General features: G+C 38.2%; 1 protein-coding gene across 1 annotated transcript in view; it reads left to right on the top strand.

Annotated features, from left to right (window-relative positions):
• The first annotated feature begins 249 nt into the window (after positions 1-249).
• Positions 250-14,935, top strand: part of LOC117293365 (glutamate receptor 2-like) — a 33,365-nt gene continuing 18,679 nt past the window's right edge. Inside the window, exons 1-7 of the mRNA XM_033775659.1 lie at positions 250-694; positions 2,475-2,645; positions 8,292-8,406; positions 9,310-9,449; positions 10,324-10,502; positions 11,093-11,146; positions 12,753-12,920. Of these exons, the coding sequence (XP_033631550.1) occupies positions 598-694; positions 2,475-2,645; positions 8,292-8,406; positions 9,310-9,449; positions 10,324-10,502; positions 11,093-11,146; positions 12,753-12,920 (924 nt within the window). The 5' untranslated portion in view covers positions 250-597. The remainder of the gene's footprint in view (positions 695-2,474; positions 2,646-8,291; positions 8,407-9,309; positions 9,450-10,323; positions 10,503-11,092; positions 11,147-12,752; positions 12,921-14,935) is intronic.

The raw sequence follows: 14,935 nt of genomic DNA, 5'->3' as shown, positions 1-14,935 counted from the left end.
TATAGATTGTGATGCTTATGTACATTATGCAATGGGCCATCATACCCCCCCCCCCCCATACAATCTGGAACTCTTCCACAGTCTCTCGTAACATTCTGACTTCCCCAACACCTCGCCTTAAATCCCCTGGGTGCCAGAGCTAATTTAACTGCAGAGCGCGCGCATCTACAACACCGTGTAGCCCCTAGCGCGCTGCCGGGCCCGAGAGGCGTTCATGCTTGCTACAGTGTCGGCAAAGCCTGCCACCCGCTCCGCATTACGGGCCAAATTGCCCTCTGAATTATAAATGATGTAGATCCTCTACCCATCGTGATTTCCGAGACATTAAATACTAAACCTCATGGGCCGAAAGCGCGAAAAGTTTTCTCCGTTCCCTCAAGCAGTCGACGGCGAAGTGAGTGCCATGTAGCTTTACCTTCATCATTCAAAAACGCATCTTCGTGGGACTTATGTCAGGTCCGCAATTCGGAGCGATACGACGTTTTGAGACTAATACTGCCCGTGCAACATTCGCTTTGACAACGAGTACATTTATCCCAACTGCTTTGTACACATTGAACGAACTTACCAAGTTTACGTCTACTCAAGATAGCAACTATGGAACTCTCTTCTGTTGTGCACGGAGTATTGTTGCTGGAACTGGCCGTCTTCCTTGTATTTCCGACAAGCGAGGCTGTTGAATTCTACAGTTTAGGTAATGTATACAAGCCATGCCATCTTATAACCACAACATAATTGATTAACTTATTTTGTGAACCTATGTAAAGGATATCTCTACTCTCGCTCAACTTCGTCCCCACGTGAGGTCAGTTGTTTTAGTAATTGATTACAGTGAACTTTGAAAATTTCCTAACGCAACCGTATGTGCCTTTATTGAATGTTTATATTGGCATCGTCCATTTTCCAATGATATGGGTGCTAGGATATATCATTATGGTTGTAGCTCCTTAACTTTGGTAATCCGTACATGTTGTAATATTTTGAAAGCATAAGACGATTCTTTGACTGTTTTATCTTTTTTGCACCATCCCTAAATGTAAACATCGTGCCTATACATAGCCCTTGATTCAGCTCCTACTAAAACTTTGGTATCCGTACCTTTTTGTAAAAGCAATCGAAGATTATTTTACTGATGTTTCCATCTTGAATCATCTCTAAATCCAATGATCTCTTTATGAGTGGCAGCATATAGACTACGGTTTGGCTCATAGTATGTTCGACTATGGCATCTGCTGCTTTTTTACGCAGGGCCTACAGCTGCAACTTTGAGCAATTTTAGTTTATAAATTAAAATAACCTTTCAAATTGAAGGCTACTAAAGACACAGGCTACACCTGTCGAATGTTATTTGTATTGACAAACAAACACTCTTCAATGATGTTAAAATCATCTCAGACACTCATGGCGCTCCCCTCGTGTGGGCCCCAGAGCCGAATGATCCACTGTTGCGTGGTCATACTCCCCAACGCAATTAACATACATTACTCGGTAGCTTTTGGCGGTGAAAAGGTTTCGTTTCTCCTCATTGTGTATCCATGAATTATTCTTAAAGACACCTTACATTATTGGTCACCTTACATTATTGGTAATGGTCAAATACCAGTCTTCTCAATTAGTGTATCTCAACATATGCCTTAAATAACAAACCTGTGAAAAATTGAGTTCAATTGGTCGTCGAAGTTGCGAGATAATAATGAAAGAAAAAACGCCCTTGTCAACCGAAGTTGTGTGCTTTTAGATGGTTGATTTCGAGACCTCAAATTCTATCTGAGGTCTCGAAATCAAATTCGTGGAACATTACTTCTTTCTCACTATGTCACTTCAGAGGGAGCCGTTTCTCATAATGTTTTATACTATCATCCTCTCCCCAATGCATCTGTTGAGATACACCAAGTGAGAAGACTGGTCTTTGACAATTACCAATAGTTTCCATGTCTTTAAATACTATGTAGCACTACAGGTATGTATATAGTTCCCTAGATAAGCCAGTCACTCATAGGCCCTTTTCGAAACGACGGCTTCGGCTTAGGATAGCTTGGCCCCAATTTGACAATTATTATTTTTGACAAAAATGCGCGTGCTATCCGCACATACTGCACATGGTTTCAGACGAGAGAACGGAGCCTGAAGCCGAAGCCGAAGCCGTGGTTTCCAAAAGGCCCATAGTATGTCTAAAATCAGAGGAACCAGACTACTTCTAACTATTCGGCGTTCGATATGGGGTATGGTGGCACCCCTTCTCCCCTATTGTGTCTTAATTGACTAGTGGAATCTCAAGAATTTCAAAGAAGGTTTTACAAAGCTAGAATAGAAAACAAACGGAGTAGCCTTGTACAATTATCGTCTGACCCCTTGTTAGTGTACTGAGAATCAGCACCAAGTAAAGCCAACGAACACAAGGAACATGACATTAACGATGGTATTTTATTCTGGTCTACTATTCTGATCATTCCCTGTGCGATTTTCCTCCCTAGGTGGTATATTCGACGATGGCCCACCACCCAATCCAGAGCGTATGATATTCGTCCAGTCGTCCATACGTAATAACATACGGAGCAACTCGTCCTCGTCGTCTCGTCCTTTCCACGCTGCTGCACGACTGCAGCATACCAAGCTTGAGAACAATGCTGCGGTCCTCCGAAAAAGTAGGTGCAACAAATTATTGTTATACTTTTATTCATACATGAAATTTGTCCAATTTGTACAAACCTACGTGAATGTCCAATTTCCAATATCGATGTACAAGGTAGACATTCACCGTACAAACCTACGTGAATGTCGAATGTCAAATATCGTTGACAAGGTAGACATCACAGTACAAACCTACGGGAATGCCCAATGTTCAATATTGATGTACAAAGTAGACATTCACTGTACAAACCTACGGGAATGTCCAATGTTCAATATCGATGTACAAGGTAGACATTCACACTGGTACAAACTTACGTGAATGTCCAATGTCCAACATCGATGCACAAGGTAGACATTCACTGTACAACCTTCGTGAATGTCCAATGTTCAATAACGATGTGCAAGGTAGACATTCACCATACAAACCTACGGGAATGTCGAATGTCCAATATCGAAAAAGCGACATTGACATTCACTGTATAAACGTATGTGAATGTCCAATGGCCAATATCAAACTAACTTTGAAGTTATCCCCATGACAGTACATTGACGTGAATGTCCAATATCCAATATCTAACTAAATTTACTGTCATTGTTGGACATTGCGGGTTTTGTTAAAGGCAGTGGACACTATTGGAAATTTCTCAAAATAATTATTAGCATAAAACCTTTCTTGGTGACAAGTAATAGGGAAAGGTTGATAGTACAGAACATTGTGAAAAACGGCTCCCTCTGAAGTAATGTAGTTTCCGAGAAAGAAGTAATTTTTCCACGAGTTTGATTTCGAGACCTTAGAATTAGAATTTGAAGTCTCGAAATGCAGCATCTGAAAACACACAACTTCGTGTGATCATGGTGCGAAAAGGTTTTTTTTTTTTTTTTTCAGTAATATCTCGCAATTTCGACCACCGATTGAGCTCAAATTTTCACAGGTTTATTTAATGCATATGTTGAGATACAACAACTGTGAAGACTGGTCTTTGACAATTACTAATAGTGTCCAGGGTCTTTAACGCACTAAAGGTCAGTCTTCAAGCGCTGCACCACTGCGGTGTTAATATTCAAGACTATTAAATTTGCTAGCACGCTGGTGTTGTGGTAACACCACAGACTTGCGCAACTAAACAATTACCGCATAATACATTACATGCATTTGTTTGTTTTGAAATATAAAACTTCGTAGAGTCATCAGGCAATGTGATAATTTATACTCCACACGACCCAAATAAATTAAGCAAAAACCACCACAATAACCAAAACAAAATCGACCGCGTTCTCCTGCCAAAATTACTCCAGTTCACAACGCAAGCCACATTGCGTTAACAAATGAACGAAAACTGTAGAAAACTAGCTTTATCTCAGCAAGTTTAATTCCAAAAAGATCTCTTTGATGTTTTCCACAATAACAAAGTCGCAAAGTGACGAAGGTGGACACTTTACCCACCTCGTGCTGTGCTGCTATCAAGTTTCATCCGTTCTTATTTTTAGTGTAACTTAATGATTGTGCTTCATGTAAAATTCATGCAAGCGCATAACCTTTACGGGGACTCAAACCATCATGGACAACTTATCTCAAGACTGGCAAACATGACCTTTATTTGTTCATAAACTCAGGGCTGACTTTGTTTTCAACCAAAAATGTGCTGCTCACTAAGTACTACATCAATGATTACACCGATTCTTTATTACCCAAAATGGAGCCTGACTATAAGGCTTTCCCAGTTTTGCGTTAAGTTAACAATTAATAGGAGGAATAACAACAAGACTAAAAACTAGACATTCAGTGTTTATGTCATCGGTAATTCAAAGTCAACCCCCTTAAAGGCAGTGGACACTATTGGTAATTACTCAAAATAATTATTAGCATAAAACCTTTCTTGGTGACGACGAGTAATGGGGAGCTGTTGATAGTATAACACATTGTGAGAAACGGCTCCCTCTGAAGTGCCATAGTTTTCGAGAAAGAAGTAATTTTCCACGAATTTGATTTCGAGACCTCAGATTTAGAACTTGAGGTCTCGAAATCAACCATTTAAACGCACACAACTTCGTGTGACAAGGGTGTTTTTTTCTTTCGTGATTATCTCGCAAGTTCGATGACCGATTGAGCTCAAATTTTCACAGGTTTGTTATTTTATGCATACATCGAGATGACCGATTGAGCTCAAATTTTCACAGGTTTGTTGTTTTATGCATACATCGAGATCCACCAACTGTGAAGGCTAGTCTTTGACACTTACCAATAGTGCCCACTGCCTTTAAAGGGAAGGTACACGTTTGGTATTACTCAAAACAAATATTTCAACTGAAAGGGAAGGTACACTATTGGTAATTGTTCAAAGACCAGTGTTCTCACTTGGTGTATCTCAACAAACGCATACAATACCAAACCTGTGCAAATTGGAGCTCAATTGGTCATCGGAGAAAATAATGAATGAAAAAAAATCATGAATGAAAAAAAATACCCTTGTTTTTGTGTGCTTTCAGATAGGAATAAAATACTTCTAGCTAAAAGTCTTTTATTATTTTAGTGAGAAATTACCTCCATTTCAAAATCTAGGCTACATCCGTGCGTCACGTGACCTATATAGTGGGTATTGGATGTAAACAAACACAGCGTACTGCATATAAACGTACTTTAAAAAGACATGAGTACTGTTGTTATTTTGGCTCAAAAAAGACTAAAATCTCGAAATCAGTGAAGAAAATCCGGAGTTTGTAACATGAGACCTTACCGGTGGCTGAACAATGCCAGTATGGGTAAACACAGTTCCACCAATACAAATAGGAAATTCCAATTTTCCCACGATGTCATGTGTTTGTAAACGGAAAGTGTGGTTTTACAGTGCCCTCATTGTAATAATTTTGCTGCCAATATTTTCAATAAAAATCTCATTAAGAAGCTGCAAATCCCTTTATTTTCACCCTCAAAATGTTTGATTAGAAGGGGTAGCTGTCAGCTATGAGTAGGACAACTTCGCGATCTCCCTTATCACAGCCCAAGTTCACGCCGTGCACAACGCAAAATCTACGGCGCGTGAGCTCGCTCAAACTTCAGTAATTTACGTAGTCCAACCATACTCCCAAAAGAAACGATTTTTGTAGTGGAGTACTGGGAATATCAAACAGCAAATGGGATTTAAATCATTGTCATAATATTCAACTTTATAAAAAGGGCTCCGTTTTGAGTTATATGTGTTAGTTATTGAAAATACAGCCAATTGTAGTCCATCAGTACGAGTTTACTGTGTAGCTGTGTTTTTCTATACCCACTATAGGTCACGTGATCTCATGTAAACTTTGGTAGCGCAATCGGTCTATTTACCTATGTCTAAAGCATTGTTGAAATCATTAATTTTGCCATTGACTTTCCAGGGGGTTCATCAATCTTGCATGAACATGCTTAACGAGGTGTGGCAGCGTAATTAAAACAGATTTGTTTTCAAAAGTTCGACACCAAATAGCCGTATGATTGGTCTTTGAACTCGGCAATAATGTTTAATTATGTTTGAATAATTCAGTGTTGGTTTTCTTTTCGATGAAGTTGTAAATATTAATGACTAAAATCTTTAATAAAAATAGTTTAATGAAGAAATGTATGTCTTTGTTGCATAATCGCAGACAATGTACATGTTTTGTGTGATCAACAATTTTGTTGGTTTAATCCGTTTTGTGAGTTAGAAAAAAAAGTCGCGTAGAACCATGCACAATTTTCGGCATGTAAACACATTGTGCTTCATCAGAATGCGTTTTTAAGTTGGTTAAGATACAGTTTCTTGACTTCATTTCAGAAGAAAATATTTTACAGGATAGTTCTAGTATGAACTTAATTATCAGTTAGCTTAAAGACTACAGTCAAACAATGTTGTTTTGTTTTTCGTCCTTACCAATCTTGTATTATAACTTAAACGAATTCAGGAAACAAAGAAGGGAAACCGAAAAACAAATAAATAAATTTGTAGTTGTTTAAAACTATTGAAAGGCATTATAAAGAATCCCACAATCATGATGCCCCTTTAATATACTAGCAACTTGTCACACCTTTTCAAAAAATCATGATGTTAGATTCACCATAAAATTATAATCTAGCGAATGTTTTCCTTTCATGCTAATCGTAATCAGGCGTGTGATTATATCCGAATAGATGACCCCAACTGCAGTTGAGTTTAACACCCCAGTGTGTCTGTCGACTCGTCTCTCTGCCGAGGTGACGCGGGGCCCTAAGCTCCGAAGCCCGGTGCCATCAATTACATATTCACGCTGCCATTCTCGGTCGACCGAGACACGAAGCTATAATATTCTTTGAGAACTGGATATTTTTTGTTTTGAGGGAGGGCAAGAAAATTAGGAGTCAGTGCGGTCCTCGGTGTATCATGTCCCTGTTGATGGGAAACCGTGTGGGTTTCACGTCTTTTACGATAGACTGGCTGTACGGGAACATTTAATTACAGCTCATGATATATTCAAAAGAGTGATTCGAGATGTTTCTTGAAAACAATTTAACCTTTTTAAGGCGAGAACTAATCACATTTCTGAACTTTTGTCCTTGTAGTTCATGTTAACGTAAAGAAGAATCTGCTCTTTGGACAATATCGCTTTCCTAAAACGTTTCTTTGCTAAAGTAGTCTTTGCAGGTATGACGTTACAAGCCACGTTAGAAGGGCTACCCCATTTCTACTAAGTTCTTTTGTTGTATTGAGCACACAGTTTCCTGGTTTGTGTTAAAGGCGACGCTAACCGTTGATTCCCATGTACTGAAATTGTATTAATGAACACGAGCGCTAAAGTTGTTTGCGTGCCATGCTCCAACTTATGACCGCGTTTCACAATAAAACTCACAAAAGCAACTAGTTTGGGTCCAATATAAACTGCGTCATTACGTTTTTTTAATGTAGCTGTAAGGGTTTGTTTTTAATGTTCTTAAAAACATGTTTTCATTGACAACTATTAAACCAATTTTGTACACGAATGATTCTGGCAGAGTTTTGTCCTGCCCCCTTCCAACCAAATCACCGTCCATTGATGATTGACACCCCCTTTTGAACGCGTGGTCTGGTCCAGCTTAGAATATCATGGCATATGAGCTCATCAGTGTGTACGATGTGGTTAAAACAATGTAAATGTCACCAACTGCTGACAATGTGCCTCTTTTGTGGGCTATTATGGAACCAACACTTAAAGACATTGGACACTATTGGTAATTGTCAAAGACCAGTCTTCTCACTTGGTGTATCTCAACATATGCATAAAATAACAAACCTTGAAAATTTGAGCTCGATTGGTTGTCGGAGTTGCGAGATACTTATGAAAGTTGTCACATGAAGTTGTTTGCTTTCATATGCTTGATTTCGAGACCTCAAGTTCTAAACTTCAGGTTTCGAAATCAAAATCGTGGAAAATTACTTCCTCTCAAAAACCACGTCACTTCAGAGAAAGCTGTTTCTCACAATGTTTTATACTATCAACCTCTCCCCATTACTCGTTACAAAGTGAGGTTTTATGCCGATTATTATTTTGAGTAACTACCAATAGTGTCCACTGCCTTTAACATATACTAAAATGGAACAAAAATCTAAATGTGTTCAACATTTTGTACATTTTGACAAAAGAAGACATTGATCTGACTTTTGACTTTGACTTTTTCTATTTTGTCCCTCTAGTGTGTGTGGTTCTAGCCTATAATGTTTCACTGACCGTGGGTATGGTGGACTTCAATGTGGCCAACATGGTGGCGTCTACCAGCCAACAGATACAAGTCCCTTTCATCACTCCAAGGTATTGAATCACGCTCTGCAAACTATTCCAGGATAAGTTTCGGAAAGTTTATCTCCGAAGGGTAAATCATTGCGGATAGGTTGTGAAAGAATTTTTTTTTTCTCAAAAATTAGATGTTTGCCTCATAATTATGGAGCAACTTTTATCCGCAAGCTGTTGATGGTGATGGTTTTGGTGTTTTTTATGTGTGTTTTACGAAGTGGCCTTACTGCTTGTAACACGCTGGATGTATCGCTCAATGACACTTTTTATAGTCGAATCAATGCATAACAATGAGTACAATTTTACACCATCTTTAGTGTTGTCCACAATCAAGCAGTCAGGCTGGTACGGTATAATATTTAAGTACTTAAAAACGTTCAAAATACATTTGAAGCCATGTGTGCTTTAAGACATTTTCTTCAAGTCTGGCAGGATTGATTGAATTACTAATACGCTTAATTCTTAAATACAGTGGACACTATTGGTAATTGTCAAAGACCAGTTTTCTCACTTGGTGTATCTTAACATAAGCACAAAACAACAAACCTGTAAAAATTTGAGCTCAATTGGTCGTCGAAGTTGCGAGATATTAATGAAAGAAAAACCACCCTTCTCACACAAAGTTGTGTGCGTTTAGATGGTTGATTTTGAGACCTCAAATTCTAAATCTGAGGTCTCGAAATCAAATTCGTGGAAAACTACTTCTTTTTCGAAAAATACTCCACTTCAGAGGGAGCCGTTTCTCGCAATACTGTTATACTACCAACCTCTCCCCATTACTCGTTACCAAGTAAGGTTTTATTATAATAATCTTTTTCAGTAATTACCAATAGTGTCCACTGCCTTTAACCTATTATTATTTATTTATTTAATAAAAATTAGGATAAATGTATATTTTTTTCCTATTCTTTGTACGGTCAGCTTCGCCTCCAAGGAGTCCTTTCCTGACATGGACTTTGACTATGTGATATCGATGAGACCTTCTTTGATTCAACCTTTACTGGATCTGCTGGAATACCACAAGTGGAAAGACTTTGCCTACATCTACGATGGACAACGAGGTATGGAAACTAAGCCGAGAGGTTGGGTACCATACTGACAATTTGGGTAGACTCTTAAAGTCTATTTTGATATTGAGAGAATGATGATGATAAAAACACGTTGAATGAAACGTCGAGTTTAATTCTTACCGTCTCGTCACTGAAATAAAAAAGATTGTTGTCTTGTTATAAATGATCATCAGTGATTAAAGGCAGTTGACACTATTGGTAATTATTCAAAATAGTTAGTATCATAACACCTTTCTTGATTACGAGTAATGGGGAGAGGTGGATTGTCCTTCGTGACAGGTTTACGGCGATCTGATACCTTCAGGCAGATAATTCCCCATCATGGTTACAATGTTTCACCACAAAGAGGTTGCCTTGATCCCCTCCCGGGTCTCCAGCAGGCCCCCGGGCCCAAAAGCCCGCACGCCCTTATACCCCCAGCGTCCCAACTCCCCCATACCCCATTGGGTACCAATCTTGTACGTTACTCCTTATTTTTATTGTCAGTCATTACAGGTTTACGGCGATATGATACCTTCATGCATGATACTTCAATATGGCTGCAATATTTCATCACCAAGAGGTTGCCTTGACCCCCCTCCCGGGTAACCAGTCCCCGGGCCCAGAAGCCCGCACACCCCCATAACTAGCGTCAAAGTGCCCACATATTCCCTTGAGTGCCAAACTTGTGTTACTCCTTATTGATAATATTGTCTAACCTGATACTTTTAAAGCTTTATGTTGATGTTTTCCCATCATGGCTACAATGTTGGACCATCAAGAGGTTGCCTGGATTCCCCTCCCCGGGTCTTCAGTCCCAACTCCCCATACACCTTTGGGTACTAATCATTTGTGTTACTCCTCTTCATATTGTCCATCATTACAGGTTTACGGCGATCTGATACCTTTATGCAGATGTTTCCTCAATATGGCTACAATGTGGTCTTTAAGAATCTCTTAAAGGATAGGAACATCACTGAGACACTGAAGAGTATGGCTGAACTAGGAAATCATCTTGTCGTTTTCGACCTCAACCTTGAAAACTCCGTCGAAGTTTTAAGAAAGGTGCAGACAGTTAGAGTGTTATTTAATTCCTTTTTTTAGGACGTTCATAATTCACGATACGATTTGCTGTTAACAATTCTCACGCAGGAAACACGTAGGCCTATTCCCGGTGTTTTTAGATGGTATGAATAATAATAATTGTGTTATCCCGTATGCCTGAAGGCCCATGTATTTGCATTCAGGTATTTGCAACGCTGACTATTTTTCTGGAATGATGCTTTGCATAAAATAGTTACCATTATTTAAGCAGGTAATTACTCATTAGTTAAAACCCTGCATGAATCCGTCGGTCACTTATTGAGTGTTCATTTTTAATTAGTCAAATACTCCGCCATGTTTAAACAAAATCAAAGTTCTCCAGTCATACATAGCTAAATAGCATGTCAAGTGTCTTGTCACCCTAAGAGGTTGTGTCCTTTAAAAATCCAAACAATAACCAGCTCCAAAAATGTACTACGCGTTTGTTGTTTTTTTCGTTTTTTTTTGTTTTTTTTCGGGTTTTTTTGTATGTAGTGCCAATCGCTTGTCAAACACGTAAAATATTGTTCACTGTTTTTCACAAATGTTTTTTTTTCTCCTACTCTTTTCAGGCAAACGGACTCGGAATGGTGACTGCGTCCTATCACTACATATTCATGGACCTGGTAAATATATTTGTACATTTTTACTTATGAAATGCAAAAAAAATAAATAAACAAATTGCCATTTAAATGTATTGTAGTGTAGTTGCGAAACAATAATTGTCTCTGAAGAGGAAATTTCCACCAAATTTACAAAGGCGTTAAATGACTCAACTTGACGTTTCCCCCTTTCTTTTTGTAAAGGTAAATGTTGTCTTTGATAAAAGCATTTCATCAGTGACAATTTGCTCTAATTAATAGTTCCAGTAGAAGACGTAGTTGAAAATGTTCAAAATTGTCCCTTGTTTTATCATATGGTTGACCACCCAAAACATGAACAGTTTCCGAGTCTACACTTCATGTGAAATTATTCACACTGCATAAACTTACACTTTGTATAAACCGAAACTTAATATAAAGATTTACACTTTATATGATTGACAATTTTTATCAGACTAATATTTAACCAATCCTTTAATGGTAAAACTGGGACAAGTCATCATTTCTCACGTATAAATAAAACAAGCTTATAAGATAACCCTATTCCATAATCCATGTCCATATATCAAATGTTTGAAGCTATTTGATATTCTGAATAGCGCAGTGATGCATCAATAGTAAATGATCTACCTAAGGTATCAGAATACGCATACGATTAGTGTAGCACTATGTCGAAGAATACGTTTGCTATAATAGTTGTGAGTGTCTTTTCAGTAGCGACAAATTTTCGAACCGAAACGAAAAATACAACGTTTGAAGGTCTTACACAGGATTGAGAAATTAATGCTGACAAAACATTGTTATAAAGCGTATTCAAACATAGTGTATAGTTATATATATATTGTTTTTTATTTAAAACAAACCCGCAGTTTTATACAGAATGCAAAGTATAGTTTTACCGTGTTGATCTATTTTGCAGTTACCGCTCTCTATGTAAAAGTCAGTGGACACTATTGGTAACTCCTCAAAATTATTTTTAGCATAAAAACTTACTTGGTAACGAGGAGAGGTTGGTAGAATAACACATTGTGAGAAACGGCTCTCGCTGAAGTAACGAATTTGATTTCGAGACCTCAAATTTAGAACTTGAGGTCTCGAAATCAAGCATCTGAAAGCACACAACTTCGTGTGACAAGGTTGGGTTTTTTTTCTTTCATTATTATCTCGCAACTTCGATGACCGATTGAGCTGAAATTTGTACAGCTTTGTTATTGTATGAATAATATGTTGGGATACACCAAGTGAGAAGACTGGCCTGTGACAATTATCAAAAGTGTCCAGTGTCGTTAACATTTACGACACAAATTATAAGATTTTTCCTGGTTTGCTTTGTGTATTGTTTTTATTGTCATTAATTTGTGGAGTAATTGCCAAAGGTATTACCTCAATTTAAAGACATTTAACATGATTGGCAGAGCTGACAAACAGTCGCAGACAAAAATCCAAATAATGTCTCTACTGTTGGTCTCAAATTCGAAAATTTTAACATATTCAAAGGAAAGATTTCTTGAAGGGCAGTAAATTTAGAAATTAGGAACTGGTAATTATCACAACGACAGGGGCCTTTTATGATATTGTAATTCTTGTCAGTTAGAATGATTGTTGTACATTTTGTTGAATTTGATTTCAGGACATTAGTGAGATGAACTTGACTGAATTCCAGGCTGGGGGTCTTAACATCACTGGTTTCCGACTATTGGATAAAAACAGTGATGCGTACCAGGACTTCATCTGGGAATGGCGGTCCTACGTCAAGAACTCCTCCTATCAGGAAGTGGATATTAACTACTTCCATTTGGTAAAAAAAATCATTTCTGAAGCCATTTTGTTTGTTTGTTTATCGGTTTGTTTCGGGTAGTTGGGTGTACTTTATTATTATTCTTGGAATGGCGGTACACGCCTAGAACTCTTCCTATCAGGAAGTAGACATCAACTGTTTCCATTTGAAAGTAGACATGTAGACATTGTGAAAGTAGACATGTTTAGAGCTTTTTCTTTTCTTTTTCTTTTTTTGCTGGGGTGTTAAATGTCTTTTGTTGTTGTTGTTGTTGTTGTTGTTGTTGTTGTTGTTGTTGTTGTTGTTGTTGTTGTTGTTGTTGTTGTTGTTGTTGTTGTTGTTGTTGTTGTTGTTGTTGTTGTTGTTGTTGTTGTTGTTGTTGTTGTTGTTGTTGTTGTTGTTAACCGAGGTTATGTGAAACCAAACCGAGGTTTGAAGGTTTATACACTAAACAACTGAAGTGTTAAAATTGGCACCAAGGATTTTGTCAAAGATTGAAACCCCAAAACAATCAAAATTTGCATCAAATGGTGTTAAAATACGCCAACGCAATTACAATGGTGTCATGTTAGCACCTTTTAAGGTGCACCCTTAAAGCGTGCATGTGACATGGTGTTCTTCAACACCCCCAATTTTCGCAGTGTAGACTAGTAATGTATCATTTGTGTTCATTACTTTTTATCTATACTGAATAGCTGCTGGGAAAAGAAAAAAAATCAAACAATGTAAGCAAGCCCGTCCGCACAAACTGATACGGGGAAAAGACACGCACGGACTGCGCGTGTACATCTATCGGCCTACGTACGAGTGCGTACAATATCAAAATCAGTAAACTAGCACAAAAAAAAAAATAGATATACGCAATGCACAGACACGTTTGCGTGCTTGGGAGTTGATGAGTGCGAGTTGGGATGTGCACATTAAATATTGATGATCCTGCGTATGACTTGGCGGGTACATGAAGTGGCACGCGTAAGACAACTCGACCTATTTCTAAATAGCAAATACAGGTCAACTCCTACGCGTGCTTACTCATGCATTAATTCGTAACGAAGACCGCAAACGAAACACATTTCCCAGTAGGACGAGTTGACCTGTTTCAAAATTAAATAGAACGGCTGGACTTGTATGCGTGCAAAGCTCTGCTTGTTTGATGTCCAAATCAATGAACTATTTATCTCAGACTGACTTGCGAATAATTTTAACGGTCAGACCGAGCCAAATTAGACAAAATTTGAGCTATCATATTAATTACTATGGGCTTGTCACCTCGCTGTTAGACCTTGCGCGTATTGTCCTACATAAACAAAATTATCAAGTAAAAACCATGCGCACTTGGTGTGCCTAAAGTAGACATGTGCCTTTCCTAGACATAATGAGTAGACATTCCAAATGGAAGTTTGGCTTATAGATCACTTGGTTTGTTTTCTGATTAGAAATCTAATTATGCTGAAGTAGAAACAACAATCCTACAACTCTTAATAATAGTTACAGTTAACGCGGTACTCCACGACACTACAGATTATGAGAATCGTCGAAGAAGCGCTATTCAATGGATAGCCTTAGAGAGGCCTCAATTTGTTTAAAGACAGTGGACACTATTGGTAATTGTCAAAGACCAGTCTTCTCACTTGCTGTATCTCAACATATGCATAAAATAACAAACCTGTGAAATTTTGAGCTCAATCGGTCATCGAAGTTGCGAGATAATAATGAAAGAAAAAACACCTTGTCAGACGAAGTTGTGTGCTTTCAGATGCTTGATTTTGAGACCTCAAATTCTAAATCTGAGGTCTTGAAATCAAATTTGTGAAAAATTACTTCTCTCTCGAAAACTACTCCATTTCAGAGGGAGCCGTTTCTCACAATGTTTTATACTACCAACCTCTCCCCATTACTCGTCACCAAGGAAGGTTGTATAATTATTTTGAGTAATTACCAGTAGTGTCCACTGCCTTTAACCTGTGTTTAGTGGGTAGACTTCAGACAGTGACTGTGCTATTCATGGGGGCCAGGAGTTGGCCGTGCCCGATATG

Source organism: Asterias rubens, chromosome 8, assembly GCF_902459465.1.
Source record: "Asterias rubens chromosome 8, eAstRub1.3, whole genome shotgun sequence".
Classification (NCBI taxonomy): domain Eukaryota; kingdom Metazoa; phylum Echinodermata; class Asteroidea; order Forcipulatida; family Asteriidae; genus Asterias; species Asterias rubens.
The sequence above is the reverse complement of the archived record's forward strand: the minus strand, read 5'-3'. Positions and strand labels throughout refer to the sequence as shown.